This window comes from Nicotiana tomentosiformis, chromosome 1 (genome assembly GCF_000390325.3).
Source record: "Nicotiana tomentosiformis chromosome 1, ASM39032v3, whole genome shotgun sequence".
NCBI lineage: Eukaryota > Viridiplantae > Streptophyta > Magnoliopsida > Solanales > Solanaceae > Nicotiana > Nicotiana tomentosiformis.
In genome coordinates, this window is record NC_090812.1 from 144,445,598 (window position 1) to 144,466,330 (window position 20,733).

The 20,733-nt window shown below is 33.5% G+C and overlaps 1 protein-coding gene across 1 annotated transcript; it reads right to left on the reverse strand.

The window, feature by feature from the left end:
- Window positions 1-5,842: 5,842 nt before the first annotated feature.
- LOC104088239 (sister chromatid cohesion protein PDS5 homolog C-like) lies at window positions 5,843-6,651 on the reverse strand. The gene is made up of 4 exons (XM_009592915.2): window positions 6,646-6,651; window positions 6,379-6,560; window positions 6,140-6,266; window positions 5,843-6,046 (listed from the first exon to the last, which is right to left on the reverse strand). Exons 1-4 carry the CDS (start codon window positions 6,649-6,651, stop codon window positions 5,843-5,845), a joined length of 519 nt encoding a protein of 172 aa, XP_009591210.2.
- Window positions 6,652-20,733: the final 14,082 nt, after the last annotated feature.

Below are 20,733 nucleotides of genomic sequence, written 5' to 3' on the forward strand. Positions count from 1 at the left end.
TGAATGGGCGTTCATATTTTGAAACTTTCGCCGGATTCCGAGACGTGGCGATTTTTGAGCTAATTTTTGGATTTTTATGGAAAATTAGTATTTTCTTATGGAATTAATTCCAATAAATTTTATTGACTGAATCGAATTATTTATGGCTAGATTCAAGGCGTTTGGAGTCCAATTCACGAGGAAAAGAAATTGCAAAATAAAGAATTTCACGGGTTGAGGTAAGTAACAGTTTTATATGAAACCCTAGATTTTTGTATCATGTGATTATTTTGGAGGTGACGCACATGCTAGGTGACGGGCGTGTGGGCGTGCACCGAGAGGATTGTGACTTGGTCCGTCCCATGAAACTATAAAGTTGAATAACTTATTGTTAGTTATATGCTCTCTATGTATTGAAGAAATTTGACTGTAAATCATGTTAGAAATCATGCTTAGGCTATGTGATAGTACTGTTGGGACCTGCAGAGGTCACATACTTGTTAAATTATTTGCTAATTACTGTGTTGTACTCAGTCATGATTTTACTTGCATATCATACCTCAATCTTTCTTGATTTTGTTGATACACTATGTTATCTTTGTTTGGGTTGATCTTTGTGATTTTTGAGAGCCGAGAGACTAGGGAGGTTGAGGACTGAGTAAGGCCGAGGGCTTGTCGGTGAGGTAAGGATACTATGGCACGTGAGTTGTTCGTGCAGGATATTATAGCATGTGAGTTATCCGTGCAACACGTGAGTTGCCCGTGTGGATTATAGTGCTTGGGCTGTAGGAGCCCCTCCGGAGTCTGTACACCCCTAGTGAGCGCGGGTACCCACTGAGTGTGAGTGCTGAGAGCTGGGAGCCCAGTGAGTGATTATTGTCCTGAGAGGCTGTACTTGCTTTCCATTTGTTGTTGCACTTAGTTACTATCTGTCATTGTTGTGAAATTTTCTGAAATATTTTATAACTAGAATACATGAACTTGAATTGTATAGAATTGATTTGACTTAAACTTATGAAATTGAAAGCATGTCTACTCTCTGCTAGAATTACTGAAAAATGAACTATAACTGTGTAGCTCGTCTCTATCTTCAGTTCCTTATTTATTATTATTACTTGCTGAGTTGGTTGTACTCATACTATACCCTGCACTTCGTGTATAGGTCCAGGTGTTTCCGGACATAGCGGGTGTTGATCCGTTCACGCAGTTGATTTTTCGGAGATTTTGAAGTAGGTGCCGTATTTCGCAGACCTTGTCTCTCCTTCCCTATCTCCTTGTTTACTGTATTTGGTCTCAGACTATTATAGACCGTATTTTCCAGACTTGTAATCATATTAGATACTCATGTACTCAGTGACACCGGGTTTTGGGAGTGTTTATATATGTATTTGTGAATTTTCTTTCGCAGAACTTAATAATTATGTTTTTAAACTTAAAAGATATGGGAGTTTATTGAGATTGTCGTCTTGCCTAGTATTGAGATAGGTGCCATTATGATGAGTGAGATTTTTGGGTCGTGACAACTATCCATTGCATCACACTTTCAACATCCTCTTAAGTCTCATTTGTTACCAACCTGTACTCCATAATTATACCCCAATGGGCAATCATCATTTCTAGAACCTTGGGCTTTTCTTGCCCGTCGCTTGCGCATTGGATATATCTGGAATTCGATAGGAAGAGAAGCTTACCTATTGCTCTAAACTTCATGACATGATCTAAAGTAGAAGGAAATAAGACAGTCCTGAATATCTTGGTAGTTAACCGTTTATATGCATGGCCGGCACATACATATAAAGGAAACTCCACTGGACACGACTTTATAGACTCCCTAGGACACTTGAACCTAGTGCTCTGATACCAAGCTTTGTCACACCCCGAACCTGGGCCTGGACGTAACATGCACCCGATGCCTGACTACTGTGACAGAGCGAACCAACTAGCTGGCTGAATCAACATGTGATATCATAACATACTGAAAGTGGAAGATAAACTAACACATGTTGATACACTGAAAGTCTGAATTATATAAATTAATGTGCGGGAACACTAACATAAGTCTGAAGTATATTTGTAGCCAACATTGCTTAACATGAAAAGCCTGTGACTCTGTCTAACTGTTACTCTAGTCTATGAAGCCTCTAATGAAGTACTGAAAATACTGACTATCTATAAATACTGAAAGACTGCAAAGTAATGATAATACCCCAAAAGAACTAGGGCTCACCACATAGATAGTACGAGAATCCTAGTGCTCTGAATCGTCAACCTGTAAATTATTGCCTGCATCGTGAGATGCATACCCCGGGAAAAAGGGACGTCAGTATATTTGAATTGCACTGGTATGTAAAGCAACTGAAAGAAAGAAATATAAATGCTGAAACTAATATTGAGCTGATAACTGAGAATTGATAATTGATAACTAAAATGATAACTGTTGAAACTGAAACTGAAATGATAACTGATAACTGATAACTGAACTGAACAAAGGAAGTAAGGATATGAATACTTCCTCTTCTAAAGGATGAACAACTTGTCTATCTGAATAAATAAATTGCGGCCTCAGGCCCAATATATATGTGCATAAACTGCGGCCTCGGGCCCAAGTACACGTATACATAACTACGGCCTCATGCCCAAGTATACGCATACATAACTGTAGCATCAGGCCCAAACATGCATAAAACATAAACTGCGGCCTCAGGCCCAAATATGCATAAAGCAAAGACTGCGGCCTCGGGTCCAAATACAGGTGTTCAACATCCAGGGATTTAAAAATAGGAATTGAGAATCGTACTGTAATACATTATACTGAAATAATGAACCATATTGAGTTACATGATATTTGAATGCTGAATAGAACTGAACTGAAACATGTATTCATGAGCTAATTATGAGTACTTATGCTTCAACTATTTATCACATGATGGTAATCTAGAATGAGACTCATGGGAATTAAACACAAGTCTATATTGATTACGCACTGAGCTCACAACGTTCAGAATGAAAGTCATGAACTAATTATGAAGCTAGAGAATATAAGTTCTGCAACTATTCAGGGAACTAGGCTTAACGATATTTCTGAGGCAATTAGTAACGTCGTAAAAGAAACGTAGTGCAGGGAGAATCATTAACATTACCAAACATAGAGAGTTAGCCTCACATACCTTAACTTCCTTCTCTTGAGCATAATACAACATTCGCCAACCCTTTCAACTTTAATCTATGTCAATACAAGTCAAAAGAATTCCATATTAGCAATACAATACCGATCGATACACTTAGACATTTCATCATACACTTTATGGGCGTAAAAGCCTTATAACCCTCATTAATGATGTTTCTACACCCAACAACCCATTCTCTTGCTCCTAGATAAATTCTAAAATCTCAAATTATTATAATTAACATCATTCTTTATCACCCATAAGATAAACAACACCCTTAATCAATAATCAACGACCAACAACCTAAATCTATAACCGTTCATGCTTTTCTATCAAACTCATCAACTCATATCTCATGAACTTAGAGTCTATAATCATTAATCCAATGCTACAATCAATTAGAGGGTGAAAATATTACCTTTTGACGTTTAATCCTCTTGAATTCGAGTTCTAGAGTTTCTTCCCTCAACAATGATGTCTCGATCAAATATCTAATGATTTGGAGGGTTTACCCATGTTAATAAGGTGTTGGGGAATTGAAATTAACTCAGAATTACTATTAGAACTTACCTTGGATGGTGGAGGGACCTTTGAGGAGTTAGGTTCTTGAGAGCTTCCCTTTCTAAAGCAAGTTTTTTGTGTTTTGGGTGTGGGGGACCAAGTAGGGCTTCAAATATGACCCCCTGGGTGCACTCCCGTACACTTAAAAGCCCAACCGTGCACCTAGATGCGCAGCAGGGCTATAGCACTGCCACAAGTGCGCGGCTGCGCACGGAACCATCTGGGCGCGCACATACTCTGCATTGTCCAGTAAAATGCAAATAACCTTTGGCACACAGATCCTTTCGTGCTCCACAATATATCATTGGAAAGATATTTCAAAGGTATACAACTTTCGTGCTTTACGTTTTCTCAAATTCCCAACGGAGTTTCTTGAAATCCTTCTAGAAGACAGACATGTTTTAAACTTAGTCGATTTTATCGAATCTTATGCACCTCACTCTCCGTCTTGATTTCAAAATAATTATTTTCACCCATACTCATCCCGATAGGACTTCATATGTCTAAGATGTCACATTAATACTCATTTAACACGTCCATACCTAGTCCAAATTTACGGAGTGTTACAATGATTCAGCCAGCGAAACTCGCAATGAAGGGGAAGAAGTGACCTCGGTTCGCGAAGGACAACACCCTCAACATGTGCAGGGCCCGACTCCTGATGATGCGTAGGATGAGCAGGTTGTCGAAACAGTCAAAATCTTGAGAGAACGACAAAAGGCAATCATGGATAACCTTTCGAGGCAGGATCATGTGATGGCGGAATTGAAGTAGGCATTATCAAGCCCTTCCAATAACGCTAATGGAAGGGCTCCGGTTCCTCCTAGTATTCTCGCAAATCAGACGGCTCAAAGAATCGATAACAACACGCCGAGGGATGAAGTCGAATTTGACGAAGACGGAGGGATCGGTAAAGGATCTGGGAACAACGATTTGAATGATCCTTTCAAAATCGAGCTCATGAGATTCACAAGAGAAATGAATGAACGAATGAACCAGAAAGCAAAGGAGTTTCATGCTCGAATGTATCAGATCCCAGGCGTGCCGCCAGTATTAAAAGGACCAGATTCGAGGAAGTATACGCATTTGTCGTTTAAGCCGAGCGCGACACCGGAGTTAATCCCGAAGAGATTTAAGATGCTGGATATTCCGAAATATGATGGGACGTCGGACCGATAGGAGAACATCACGAACTACACCACAACTCTAAAGGGAAACAACTTGGCTCAACATGAGATCAAGTAGGGTTTGTTAAAGAAGTTTGGCGAAACCCTCACGAAGGGGGCTCTCATATAGTATTCTCTCTTACCTGAGCATTCAGTCGATTCTTTTGAAATGCTTGCAGATTCGTTCATCAAAGCCCATGCTGGAGCTAGGGGTGGGTATCGGTCTATTCGGTTATCGGTTTATAAATATGCAAAATCGATAATCGAACCTATAAGAAAAATTATCGGTTAATCGGTTATCAACCGTTATCTGTTCGGTTATCGATTTACCCAATAAAATAACTCAATCTAGATCAAAATTATTATTTTCACCCTTTGGTTTGACAAACGAAAAATATTCAAAATGGCAAAACTTCTTCAGAAGGTCGCAATTGAAAGATTTTCTTATTGTTTTAGTTCTTTAGACATAACACGAGGTCAAAATGGAGTGGAACAACAAACAACCACAACCATAGGATAAGCTCAGCAACAAGTTGTGCCACTGTACTAACTCCTCCTATCCTACTCATGTTCAATACCTTTTTAATACAAAATCATTTACTGGACAGATACAATAATGAGAACTGGCAAGAAGAACAAGAGTATTCAACAGTTTTTCAAACAACAAACACTATAGAAAACAGTTTTAATACTTAAACAACAGTTATCCAAACACATTACACAAAAACACAAAATAGTAGTAATTACACCTTGATTAACAAGTCCAAACATACTACTAATAGTTTATGTAAAAGTTAACAAGAAAATAACTACTCAATTCGTATAGGTTCCATCGAATTGCGCTCCAAACAACGCTCAACATATTTCATTAAGCATTTAGTGCCAATACGTCGCGCATTGTAATGAAGAACAAGACGACAATGACTACATCTTACTTTCCACCATCCATCATCACCTTCTTCAATCCTTTCATAGTAACTCCAAACATATGAGGTAGATTTGTGCCCACGAAGTTGAAGAGTCCCTTTCACACACTAAAGTAACAGTTTTACTGTCGTACTCATCCAAAGAGATGTGCAATGATTCTACTGCTTGCATCAAGTAAGGCTTAAGCTTCTCTGCACAGTTTGCAAATACTTTCTCCCCCAACCTCTTAGCAATTGGTGTCACCTCCTGAAAGAAACTTATTAAATTTAGCATTGTCACGAGACTACAGAGAACTCAAGTATAACATAAAAATATATCATCTCTTCGACCTCGACATACATCATTGTCCTTTTTAACACTAGCCAATAGAGGGCTGAGCAACTCAACGGGTAACTCTTCACTTTCTTCCAGCACAAGAGTCATGATATTTTCCATGGATGAGAAGATATTCTCTGGGTGATCCTCTCTGAAAGTGGAAGGCAATGAATGAAGGAGCAGCAGCACATCATACCATGAATCAATAACCAAACATTACACAAACAAAATTTTTGTTGAACGATTAAGATATATGGCAATACCTTATAGCTTTAAGGAAGTGCTGAAACATCTCAGTAATGAGCTTATCACATTCTAGATCCAACATGACAACACATAACCTGACCTTGGCCACTGTCTCAAGGATCAACACCCTCTTATTATATGATCTGCTGGACTGGTCATGTAAATTCTCAAAGGATGATACAATTAATTGAAAGACATCCTGTATCCACCAAATATATGGAATGTTATTGATCAAGGGCTAATATATAAGAAAGAAGTAGTATGAGAAAGCAAACTTCACATACCTTCATTTTGTCATCATTATATGGAGCGTCGGGCGCAGTAATTCTAGTTATCTCACTTATACAAGAAGCAACTGCGACCTTCACATCAAGATCAGAATGCCTCAGGAGGTCATTTGCAACCAAAGCCTTCATCAATGGAGAAAGTGCAACATGCATTGATATAGTCGCTGATTGGTCCACCTTTGACAGGGAAGATTCTACTTGCTTAAAGCAGAAAAACCCAAAAAAGTATTTTAAGATTAGCCAAGCATAGTAACCACAATTACCTAAAAAAATTTAAAAAGGGCTTACGTCAAGCAAGATGATGAGTTGGTCAAGTGAAGAAAGAGGTTGAAGAAGCTTATTCCCAGCTTCCGCAAGTTGTTCTTCTAGCTCTGTATCTGAAGTCGACATCGTTGTTTCTTCAAGATCTCCTAATAACATCTAACATGGTTGATCAGAAAGTTTACACGCGAGACTAATTTTGATAAATAAGCTACATTGAGCAACCAACAATTCTCAGGAAGCCATTACACAACTGAGTGAACTGGACTAATAGATAAGCACGCACTTCCAAATTTGGATCTCATTTCACCGATGTGATTTTACCGATACATAGATACAAGGCTGTGTTTTGATACTAGTTTTAAGGTATGCGCGTGCAGAGCCGGCTCAATAAATATGGAGGCCTAAAGCAAAAATTCAGTGAGAGATCCTTTTTTATATAAAAAAAAAAAATTCATATATAGTTTCATTTAAATTATGTATTACTAGTTTTTCATATGCCAAGTTATTAATAATTTTATCTAATCCATTTAATTTCTCTTGAGATATACACGTTGTGGTTGTGGGACTGTATTAAAATTTTAACCTTTTTTGAGTTATGAATTAATAATCGAATTCTTTCTCAATTTATGGTGTAGAGAGTGATTCCCAAAAAAAATATTTTTTCTCAATTTATGATCAACAATTTAATCCTACTTTTTTACTATGAAAATTTATACTTTCTCATTTAAAGCACTAAATGTTCTTCTAAAAATAAATTAATATATAACCTATTAAAAATATTTGGGCCCCCAAAAATTATGAGGCCCAAAGCAGTTGCTTTAGCGGCCTTACCCTTGGGCCGACACTGCGCGTATGTACACCAAATCAATGAATATAAATATTTTTGAAAATTACGTAAATAATATTTAAATGTGTTTGCATTAAAAAATAAAGATTAAAAACATATACTTTCTGGAAATGATGAACGTTGAACATTTTACCAAACTCAATAAAAGGAGGAATCTAACTACAATAAATCCATGAATGCATGCCTTATTGTAGTTTTGATATATGAGTTTATTTGCTTTGGCAGTCAAGAGACTCAATACGGACTTGTATTCACATTAGTCACAAGAGTAATTTTCTTTTATGAAAAGATCAATATCTTTAATACGAAGAATACCACAAATATGACAACATGGAGAAATATCTTGAAGAAAATAAATAATACAGTAGTTTTTTTAAATATAAATCCATAACTTGAAAAAAGAATGGGTTTAATATAATGCTAATAACCTTGAAAATTGAACACATAAAATTTAAATCATAGATCTACCTAATATAAAAAACAACGTAATATTATTCTAGGGGCATAAAACTCTCTAGTTTTGTCCTTCACTTTCTCTCAAAGGGACCTTTTTTAATTCAATGCCCATTGGAGATAATCATTAATAGTTTGGTTCAAATAAGAATTTTTTCCTCACAACTATTAAAAAAATACTTCTAATACTTATTTTGTGACAATTATAATTTCTCCAGTTGAAAAAAAATATAACAATCAAATTCAACTGTATGCGTCCACCAAAACTGTAATAGCATTAAGACCAACATAAAAACAGAGAGGACAACATAAAAACATAGATACTTGAAGATATTATTTTGTAAAATTGAGGTCAGGTTCAAAAACAAATAGAAGACACAATTTATCATGCCATAAACGAAATAAGCAAACACAAAGTCGTGTAACGATATAACTCATACATACAATACATGCAATCTCATAAAGCTTCTAAATAATTTCTTCTTAGAATATATTGAAAATTAAATAAATATAATCGATGAATATAGAAATTTTCAAGATCTATGCAGAACAGTGCATATCCCTAACATTAAAGCAACACCAATTACATTTTTATTTCTGAATTAAAAGTGAACGGCAATAATTCACAAGTGGGAAAAAAAAAATATTTTTTCCCAAAACTCAAGGTTTAATATGCATAAAACCTTATAGAGCAGAAATTTGATTTTCAACCGAGGAAATTTAATAATCCGCACTCATTATAACTTCTATTCTGGTAAAAATACTTATAGCTTCTAATTTGCTAATTAGAGTTCGCTGGATAAATATACTTACATCCTTAAAGAATAGGACTAATTTTTTCTCTTAACACCACATATAGTTCAAAATTAATTCCCCAAGCTGCCAAGCATGAAACAAAATATTTACATAAAGAAAATAAAGTCAAGAAATAAGACATACGAAGCAAAATTTCAAAATGTTAGAAGCGTCAAATATCAAAATCTGCTAGAAATACTTATAGCTACTACTCTGCTAATTAGAGTTCGCCGGATAAATATATGTATTTCCTTGAAGAACACTTTCTTTCTCTTAATACCCCACATAGTTCAAAGTTAATTCCCGGAAGCATTTAAACAAAAACTTCATATAAGAAAATACAGTCAAGAAAATAGACATACAAAACAAAATTTCAGATTGATATAAGCGTCAAATATCATAATTTAGCTAAGATATGAGTATCAAACCTTCCAGAATCAAATTAAAGTCGATAAAGCAAGACAATTGATAATTTGAACGTAGTAGAATTGTGGGTAAACTTTACGTTCATTGTTAGGTTTTTATAGATGTATTTTTCTAACCTAAGTATGTAGTTATTTAGATTTAAAAGGCAAGGCAAACTTTAATTAATTTTAAAATCCTAATTCTTAGGAAAATAGTTAATGACTGTTTTGTCTAGTATAAAATCTATTTAAAAAGGGTAAAAAAGGTCAACGATATTTCGTTAAGGGTTTTCGTGCTTCCTTAGAGAAATATCGTTCGTCCTTTTTACTCTTCTAAACATAGAGTTCACACTAGACAAAATTGTCATTTGATAAATTTTTCTATAGTTAAAAATAGTCATTTAATTATTTTCCTAATTTTTAGGACTTAGACTTTTAAATTCCTTACCATACTAAAATTCCTACACTATTCAGTTCACAGTAGTTTCGCCCACTTTATAAGCCTTTAGGTTTAGGAGGGTTTTGTTTAAATTAATAAAATTTTGACAAATCAAGTTTTTATAAAGAATATATTAGGTGAACGAGCACTTGAACGCCTTTTCGATTTAGGAGTCTTTGTTTTAATAAAATTTTCTTTGTATTTGAACTATATATACACAAGATTTTACTTACATAAATTCTTCCTTATTTATAGTATTATATAATCTTAATTATATTCCTTCTATATTGTTTTACTAAATAATATAAAAAGCCTTGTTGATCTTTGGCACCTAGCTTGACGAGATATGAATTTGCTCCTTTGTCGTTACAGAATAATATTGCAAGCTTTGGTAGTCTTTTCTTGTGTAGAAATAACACCAGGTAGCCACCGTAAAGGGCTTCTATTTTCTTGTTTTAGTTTGTTGTTATTTTTGTTTTTGATGCTTTTATGTTGCTTTGGAAAAATTGTTTTCCATTTAAGTCTTTTTTTCTTATTGACCATCTAATTCAATTTTTTTAAAGAATAAAAGATTATGTTAGTTAAGATTTGTGTCTAATATTCTGGTTTCCTTTTCTTATCGAATACCTTCTTTCAAAATTTAGGTTAAAGTCATTTTCCTTTTCTTATTTTTCATCCAATCTTTTAGAAAAAAATTATGCCATTTTGAAAATTTAGATTAAAAGAGGATTTACCACGCTTGAAAGTATCTAAACACCGTCGTCATTTCTGATTTATAAAAAGTGCTCCTCTCTAGCCACATATATCCATCAACTCTTTCATGTATGCTTTCTCTTTCTTTTCTTTTGTGATTTGAAAATATTTAACTATAATGTATTAAGTTATATGTTATAAATAGGAAATCAACGATAGTCAGTTTTAAACTTTATATAATCACTTATTAATTTTTTGATAACTTACACTTTTTCCTTTAATTAAATAAATTATTAAAAATTAACAATGTAACTTCTTTTAAACTTGTATAATATTACTATAGGCACACACGCAGAGTGCGTATACTAAGACTAGTATAGTATACATACCAGTCATAGGATATACACGATGCGCGTGTACCTTATATTAATGTATATAATCTTTTTTAAAATATGTAATATTATTAAATGATATATTTAAGTTATAAAATAATTTTTTGAAAATACTCTTGAAAAATAAGAATATTGGTCCTATTTTTTTCAACAACGTAGAGAATGGAGTAGTAATGCATGAAAATGACCAAGAAGTAGTTTTGAAAGCTCAGTACCATGTATTCAAGACATGTCAACTACAAAAAGAAAATGAATTAGCGATTGGCAAATCATGTAGTTAAACAATAAAAATTCGTCACAAATTCTATTTAGTGATTGCTATTTTTTAACACTAATTACTGTGATGACCCAAAAGGTCATCTTATGTTTTAGAATTCAAATCTGCGCTCTTAAGCCTTAAAATCTCATTTTTATCTTTCTTGATTTGCGTGTGTAGTCCGGGCAGGTTTTCAGAAAGCTTTTATATTGAAAATTGATAAAAATAAGAATTTATGCCTTAAAAGTTAATTTTAGTTGATTTCGGTCAATATTTTTAGTAAACAGTCCTGGATCTATATTTTGACGGTCCCAGTAGGTCTGTATCGAATTATGGGACCTGGGCGTATGCCCGGAACTGAATTCAGAGGTCCCTAGCTTGAGTTATGAATTTTTGATGAAAATTAAAAGTCTGAAAATTATTTATTTTTAAAAATTGATTGATATTTGGCATTGTTAGTATCAGGTCTGTATTTTGGTTCCGGAGCCCGGTACAGGTTCATTATGATATTTAAAACTTGTCAGTGAAATTTGGTGAGAAACGAAGTTGATTTGACGTGATTCGGACGTCCAGTTGAGAAGATATGAATTTTAAAGTGTTCTTGAGAATTTCATTTGATTTGGTGCTAAATTCGTAGTTCTATGTGTTATTTTGGCGATTTGATCGCGTGAGCAAGTTCATATGATGTTTTTAGACTTGTGTGCATGTTTGGTTTGGAGTCCTGAGGGATCGGGTGAGTTTTGGATAGGCCACGGGATGTTTTGAACTTAGAAAATTTTTCTGGTATAACTGAACCTGTTGCAGGCCTCTTGCGAGATCAGGCATCCCAAATGCGAATATAACAGGGTCCGCAATTGCGAGGCTTTCATCGCAATTGCGATCAGAAGCCAGGGCCAGCAGTTCTCGCATTTGCGAGGTTACCTTCGCAATTGCGAAGGGAGTCTAGGAAGGGCAGGTTCGCAAATGCGAACATCTACTCGCATTTGCGAGGTTCAGTGGTCGCAAATGCGACACTTTCCTCGCATTTGCGAAGGCAGAGGGATTGTGAAGGGCATTGTAATTGCAATTGTTCCTTCGCATTTGCGAAGCTCAGGTCGCAATTACGACACCTGCATCTGAGTAAAAGGGGCTTTTTCATTTATTCTTCATATTTTCAAAAACCTAAACCTTAAGAGGCGATTTTTCAAAGACAAAATCTTCCCCAAATCATAGGTATGTAATTCCTAACTCTTTTCTTTCAATCTTTTACAACTTATAACAAGATTTCAACCTAGAATCTAGAATTATTGTGGTGAAATTAGGATTTTTGGGTAGAACTTAGGAATTTCGAAATTCGAGGATTTAGACCCCAATTTGAGGTTGGATTCCAAAACTAATTACATATTCGGTCTCGGGGGTGAATGGGTAAAAGGATTTTGGTCCGAACCTCGAATTTTGACCAAGCGGGCTCGGGGTCGATTTTTCGACTCTTTGGAGAAAAATTTGGGAAAGTTTAACATACGCAATATAATTGATTCCTTTAGCAATATTTGATATTATTGAGTTATTTTTGAATAGGGGCCTTCGGAGCGAGGTAAGTGTTGTGTCTAACCCTGACTTGAGAGAATTAGGAACCTTAGATTACTTGCTAAGTGAAATTCATGTGAGCGGCGTATACGTGAGGTGACGAGTACTTATGCGCCGTCAATTTACCTGTTTTTTCATGTTTCTCAGTTTTTCTTATATTGTCTCATTCCTATGCCTAATTGCTATGTGTTATACTAGCGTTGTTCAATTTATCGTTCTTATCATGTTTACGGATTTTCTGGTGATAATTGAGTTTTTATTTCAAAGTTGAGATTGATGTTATGGAAACAAATATTGAAGTAAGGTTTGTACTTGTTATTCTATCTCCCTGTTGTTATTTACGCATTGCATTATGGTAAGGGAGTGTGTTAATGCACGAAGGGTAATGACATGCCATATTGTGAGTGTTAATGCATGAAGGGTGATGCCGTGCCATGATATGAGAGTTAATGCACGGAGGGTGATGCCGTACCGTTTCTATTAATTTTATGGTGAGATTGAGAGTAAAAGCGCGAAGGGTGATGCCGTGCACTTTTTCTTACTGTATTCACTATTTCTGTTGATTCATGGTATATTAACTACTCCGGTGATCATTCTGTTGTAGTTCTTTATCTTGTATTCCCCTCAGTATGTTCCCCTCTCGACATTTCCTGTTTAGTTCTTCATTTCTTTTTGTGTATATACACTGTTAAATTGTACAAGTTGATTTATAGGTGCCTTGCCTTAGCCTCGTCACTGCTTCGTCGAGGTTAGACTCGACACTTACCAGTACATGGGGTCGGTTGTACTGATACTGCACTCTGCACTTTCTGTACAGATTTTGATACCGGCTCGGGGTGATCGAGATTTTTGCTATTGGTTCACTGTCCGTAGACTCAAGGTAGATATGTCGGCGTTCACAGACCTTGAAGTACCCGTCTATCTTTTTTGCTCTACTGTTTCTTTCATTCAGACAGTTGTATTTCTTCAGACTATTACTTGTAGTAAATTCTAGAATGCTCGTGAATTGTGACTCGAGATCCACGTGGTAGTAATGAATACAGTTTTATGATATTTCATACTTATTATATTTCATCTTAGTTAATTATTGTTAATTACTGAATGGAAATAAGGAATTGGTTTAATGATTCTCTAACGTTGGCTTGCCTAGCAAGTGAAATGTTAGGCGCCATCTCGATCCCGTCGGTAAGAAATTTTGGGTCGTGACAATTACGATCTCACATCGGTAAATATTTTTGTAGCGATACTTAATTTTAAAGAATAAGAAAACACAGATTTAATAACCAAACCTTTTAAAATATACTAATTATGATTTAAATTCAGCAAATAGTTCATATGAACAAAAAGTAAAAAAGGCAAATTGGTCATGTACGAAGAAAATACAAGGACAAAGAAAAAATAATACACAAAACATGAAGTTTCCTTGTTGGAAGGGAAAGTTTCCCCTATTTTTTTGTAGTCTTTTTTATTTTCTTAATATTTTGTGTCTTTATTTGGAAAAGATATCAACACATAAATATATTAACAATAACTTTTTGATTTTGAACTCCTAAATTTTAGGAAAAGTTTTTGATTTTACAATTCTATCCAATATAAATAATATTCTTAAATGGTGAAAAAGGCGAACGATATTTCGCTAAAAACCTTCATGTTTTTAATGCTATGCACGAGTACTTTTAGGTATTAAAGATAGAACTACTTAGAGAATTCTTGAAACGATTCTATTCTCAAACCAAAGTCTGGTCCTCATTAGTTTGGATACTTTTGGAATTTTTTTGTTATCCAATGTGAAATCGTTAAGTTCAATTTAAATTCATTTTCCTACTTAACTTTACCTCTTTCTAGTAACTCCTATCTTTACTATAATTCTTAATTATGTATTCTACTAACAGCTTGTTTGGATTGTTGTTACATGTCGTTTCATAATATATCGTATTGTAATGTACTGTAATGTATTATATTGTTTGATGAATATAATGTTTGGATAGATTGTATCGTTTGCCGTCATTTCATGATATCACACACTAACAATATGAAGAATAAACTTACAACATTACTAAGAAAAAATAGGATACGGAGTAGAATTATTATATAAAAAAGTAGGATAAAGAATAAAATATGATTATTTAATAATAAAGAAGGGCAAGAAGCGAGGAAAAAAAGCAAAGAAACAACGCCATCACACCAAATTCATCGTTTCATAAAATAACACTTTTTGTTGTTATATAACGATGAATTTAACGATACGATACAATAAGATTAAAGTAACAATCAAAACAAACATTGTATTTAAAGTAACAACACAATACGATACGATAGGTAACAACCATCCAAACAAGCTGTAAAAGTTAACTTTATTCATCTTAGAATTGTCTCTTTGAACACTAATTTATGTTTTGGAAGGTATAAAAGTTGGTCAATATTTTTAGGATATTTTTGTCATTTAATTAGTTCATCTAAAGTTTAAAATATAAATGATAATTATAATTTTATCCAATATAAATTGTGGCAAATCTAATTACTTTTACCAATACGAAATTATCTTTTGAAAAAAAAAATTGGCAAGGCATTTTATTGTTGTTACTCATTCGAACTTGTTGACTATAATTAGGATAGTTTCAATGTAGTTCATCATAAGTTTCTGAACTTCTTTTAATCTTAGCCGATTTCATTGGACGGAAGGACTTCAATTGGACAACAATAAATAATTGCTGTCTATATATAGTTTTGGAAAAAGAAAAGGTTATATCAAGATAAAGTGGACCAGAGGGAGTAGTACTAGAATATATTTTTAAGGATTAAAACCCGAAAAATTTACTCCCTATACAATTCTCAGCCGTATGTGTTCAAAGTAAAAATAACTCTCCATAGTTGGTCCAAATTGCTTCAAATTGCTTTCATCCTTGTAGAATTGGTTTGGTTTTAGAATTGTGAATAATATGTAGGACACGATATCCCAAATAGCTAAAAGATTGGAACATAAAAGTCAATAAATATTTTAAATTTAGAAGTCTATATATATTTATATTACATAAAGTTTATTACAATTTTATTCACTATGAAATTATTTTTTGAAGAGATAACTTAACTATCAAAGGACATAAAAGCCAATAAATATTACATAAAGTTTATTACAATTTTATTCACTATGAAATTATTTTTTGAAGAGATAACTTAACTATCAAAGGACATAAAAGTCAATAAATATTACATAAAGTTTATTACAATTTTATTCACTATGAAATTATTTTTTGAAGAGATAACTTAACTATCAAAGGACATAAAAGTCAATAAATATTTTAAGGATATTTAGTTGTTCAACATTTAGCGTGTAGTATTCGTTCTTTTATATATATATATATATATATATATATATATATATATATATAGATATATATATATATATATATATGAGAGAGAGAGAGAGAGAGAGAGAGAGAGAGAGAGACTAGCTTTAGGGTACGCGCTTTGCGTGTGTATATATATATCAGTGAGTGTTAAATTTTTAAAAATTTATATAAATATTATTTCCTCTATTTTAATTTACATAGCCCATTTTTCTTATTAAAAAAAGATGGATAAATAGATAGATAGATAGAAAAATTTATATAAATATTATTTTCTCTATTTTAATTTACATGGCCCATTTTTCTTATTAAAAAAAGATGGATAAATAGATAGATAGATAGATAGATAGACTCATGTACATTTTTTAGTTGTGGATGAAGACAATATATATATGGTAATTAATATTAAACAAAGATCTAATATTTTTTGTTTTAGTCCTTTTTATTTAAAAAAAAGATAGCTTTCGACTTGCGATTGTGAGTTAAAATTTTTCTGTTGGTTTTTTTAATGTCAATTACTAATAAAATTTACTGCCTTCAACTTTTAGAAAATACTATTCCACCAACCAAAACTTAATCAAGTTTGCTAGTAAACTTGGTGAGTTTATAGATTAGTGCAAACTTTTGTACTAATAATCTGTAATTGTAACCTTCACCAATTGATGAGATTTCACATTGACCAATTATTTATTTGGTTGGAGTTACGTTTTTGTTGTTGAACTAATTGGTTAATAGCACTAATAATTAATCATCTTTCTATCTATTTAAAGGCTCTTGATTACTAATAAATATTTCATCCATTTCAAATTAATTAGAATAGATTTTTGACTATTTACCCTTATTTATGTCTTTAACGTAATCTCTCTTCATTGATTTTTTTTTTATGTACCATCTCCATCTTCAAGAACAATTACTACTTAGGATAAAATAATTTTTTTTTTTTGTCTTGAACTTCTAAAATGATAAATAATTTAAAACATCTATTTTTAAAAATTACGGTAAATAATTTGAGACATAGGGAGTAAAAAATAATCCGTTCGTATTAGTCATATATTGACTTATTTTAACTCTAATTCCTAATCTAACTTTACTTTTAGTATAATCAATAGTACTGGACCAAAAAAATAATAAATGGAAGAACCAATAATAATAGTTCTTTTCTTCAAATTAAAAAGTAGTAGCAGTTCTTCATTTTTTACTTTAATGCCTTGAATGCTAATTTAACGCTTAGTGGTGAGATATTAAAACCTTGACATTTGAATTTCTAAAACGTATTTTAACGTTAAAATTAGTTCTTATATTTGGTCCTAAATATTAAGATTTTGAATTATAAAAGGAAAATTTTAATTAATTTAAGTGTCCTAATTATTGAGATTTCCTACTATAATAAATAAAGTTTTATAATTAGTTGATCAAAATCCTAAATATTAGGATATTAATAAAATGACAGTGTGAACACTATTTTTAAAAGTTAAAAAAAGCAAATCACATTTTGCTAATGGCCTTCGTGATTTTAATAAATTACAAAACTGCATAAAAGGGAATTTAGAATTGTAATCACATATTTTTCAGTAGCTTCTTCTTCTCCCTTCTCTCTCTGCCCCTCTCTCTCTTCTTGCCTCTTTTCTTCTCCTTCTCTGATTCTTTCTCCTCTCTCTCGTCTTACCTTCTTCTTTATTTTATCTTTCTTTTCTTTTCCTGTGAAAGATTGTATTTGTTGCTCAATTGATAGATAATAAAAATTCCATTTGATTATTGTTCATTTGAGTACATTACATGTCAACAGTAAATTACAAGACTTTTATAACCCTAAAAGATAAAGAAATTCCAAAAGCGAAAGCAATTTTCCATGAGGTTTCGGGAGTTCTTTTCTTAAATGTTCTTGCCATACATCTAGTCCAAGTATTACGTTCTTATTTAATAGAATTTTTAGAAAAGAAAATTGCAAACTAAACCAAATAAAAGAGTATATATTAAAGGTAAATTCATCTTATTATAATTTTTATATTAATAATAAATATGTTAAGAATTATTACCAACAAAATTAAAGTACGGGAGGTAAACGCAATATATTGTAAATCATAAAGAAGGCTAGTGTTGCAAAACCAAAATTGAGGGGAGGTCTCTAAAGTTAACCTTAAAAAAAAAAATATAAATAAAGTCAAGTGGCAGCGGAATTGTGGCATACTATATAAGTAGAGAAACACCAAAACCCTAAGTATCACACTCTGATCGATACTCAATGAGTGACCGCTCAAGAATTCCCAGTTTTCCTGAGGATATCGTTAACTCCATCCTTATAAAGCTCTTGTTGTTGAATATTGAAGTTTTGATAATTTACATAGTATGACTAAATGTTCAAAGAACTAGGTCTTTAACGTAGCTGCTTAACTGTTCTGAAGAACCTGCTCCTCAGAAGAAAGAATCGGCTCCTCCTGAGTAATACATGTACGTCTGTACAAGACAGTAACTTTATCTCAAAGTTACCCAGGTCCGAGTTTGGTGGACGATGGCTACTATAAGTGATAAGGGTCGTTGCTCACAAATATATGGATAATTTAGTCAGAGACTAAAGTCCCAAAGCGTGTGGAATCCTTGAAATAGTAGGAGTCCTATCAAAGAGGAAGCTGACTTCTAATAGGATTCCTAGAAGATCTCAAGTCGTGTTTAAATAGGATTGCCTTTGGACTTCTAAACTATCCTTTACACATCAACTAAAGCGTGATAAGTCATTTACTTGTATTGAGTACTTGCCTTGTATTCTTCCTGAGTCAGTCTAGTGAATGTGTTTTAGGAAATTGAGTTGTAATCAAGTTTCATAAACAGTTAGTGAGTTGGAGTGAGTATTTTGCTTTACAAGTTAGAATAACTTGTAAATCGAATAGGAGTAGTAGGAGTACTGGAGAGTATTTAATTACAGTCTTGTAATTGATACATTTTGGCTCACTGTTCTAGTGAATCTGGAGTTAAAAATCCTATGTGGTAGGTCGTATTTTTTGCACCTTTGAGTCGAGTAATTTTTCACGTAAAAATCGTTGTGTTCGTTTTATTGCTTGTTTACTTTACGCTTAAAGGAACACAATAAAGAACCAAGTTCTTTACTAATCCATACGGGCACTCAAACTAACAATTGGTATTAGAGCGAGTTCTCTCATTTACACGGCTAACACCTAGAGAGATCTTGGAAGCAAGATGAGTGCTCCACCCAGAGTTAATGAAGGACAATCAACTACCAGGCCAACCCTCTTCAATGGAAAATATTACAGTTAGTGAAAAGGAAGTGTCACGACTCAAAATTCACCTAGTCATGATGGCACCTAACCCAACCCGTCAGGTAATCCAATTAACAACTATCCAATTTAAATGAGATTTATTAAGAAAAGAAATGATAATAAAACTGCTTTTATACAAAAAATTTCCCAGGGACTGTAGTACAAATCATGAGCTTCTAAGATTAGAATTTACAAAGCTGGTATGAAATAAATACATCATCTGTTCGAAATATACATAAATAGATTTTTATAAATCTAAGGCTACCATGAACAAGAGGCAACTACAACCGGAACACAGGTACGTCTTCAAATCCTGCTCCCGTCGATCCCAGCAACATCATCATCCAGTATCGGCATACAAGGTGCAGAAGTGTAGTATGAGTACAACCGACCCCATGTAGTCAATAAGGAACAAACCTAACCTTAGGTTGAAAGTAGTGACGAGCTGGAACACATGTCGGGGTCCAACACCCATAGCCAACAACAGTTCATAACAATATAATGGAAGTAATAAAAGAAGTAACTCAGAGATAAAATACTCAGCTCGTTAACAGTCCCAGAAAAATAGGCCTGTTTTTCACATAGATCAGTGAAAACCGAAATCACCAAATATATGAGTAAATTTGAAAATCGTGATTTTTCCAAAAACTTTTCAGCAACAGATAAGATGTTTCATTATCAAATGGCATGAGGATACATCTCTATGCTGTCAATATGCAGGTGAAATCATGAATGACACTAAAAATCGGAGTGGCAAAAAGAAAGGCATCTCTATGCATGTATCTCAAGTATGCATGTCAATGCAATATATCTCAGTGATGAACTCATGTACTCACACTCTCAGAGTACTAAATCTCATTGTCTCACATATTCCACTCATCACGCTCAATCACTCGACACGCTCAGTCACTCAATACTGTATATGGCCAATTCAGCCCTGAGAAGATCCATCCCAAGTATATATATATATATATATATATATATATATATATATATATATATATATACTGTATAAAGCCAATCCAGTCCGGGGAAGATTCATCCCTCATTATAATCAATTGTGCTCACTGGGGGTGTGTGCAGACTCCAGAGGGACTCCTTCAGCCCAAGCGCTATAAACCGCATAGACAACTCACGTGCTGCATGGATAACTCACGTATTATAGTATCAATATCTGGATCCACACAGACAACTCGCGTGCTGCATGGACAACTCACGTGCCATAGTATCAATAACCTCACAATCAGGCCCTCGGCCTCACCCTGTCATCAATCTCTCTAGTCTCTCGGGCCCATAATGCCATGAAACTAGCCCAAAAATGATGATATGATGTGTCAATATATAGCAACAGAGACTG

Excerpts from the sequence above, each read along its gene's own strand:
- LOC104088239 (XM_009592915.2), bottom strand. Across the intron at positions 6,267-6,378 it reads CACTTCCTTAAAGCTATAAG|AGAGGATCACCCAGAGAATA; the intron begins GTATTGCCATAT and ends TTCCACTTTCAG. Across the intron at positions 6,047-6,139 it reads GTGTTAAAAAGGACAATGAT|GAGGTGACACCAATTGCTAA; the intron begins GTATGTCGAGGT and ends AGTTTCTTTCAG.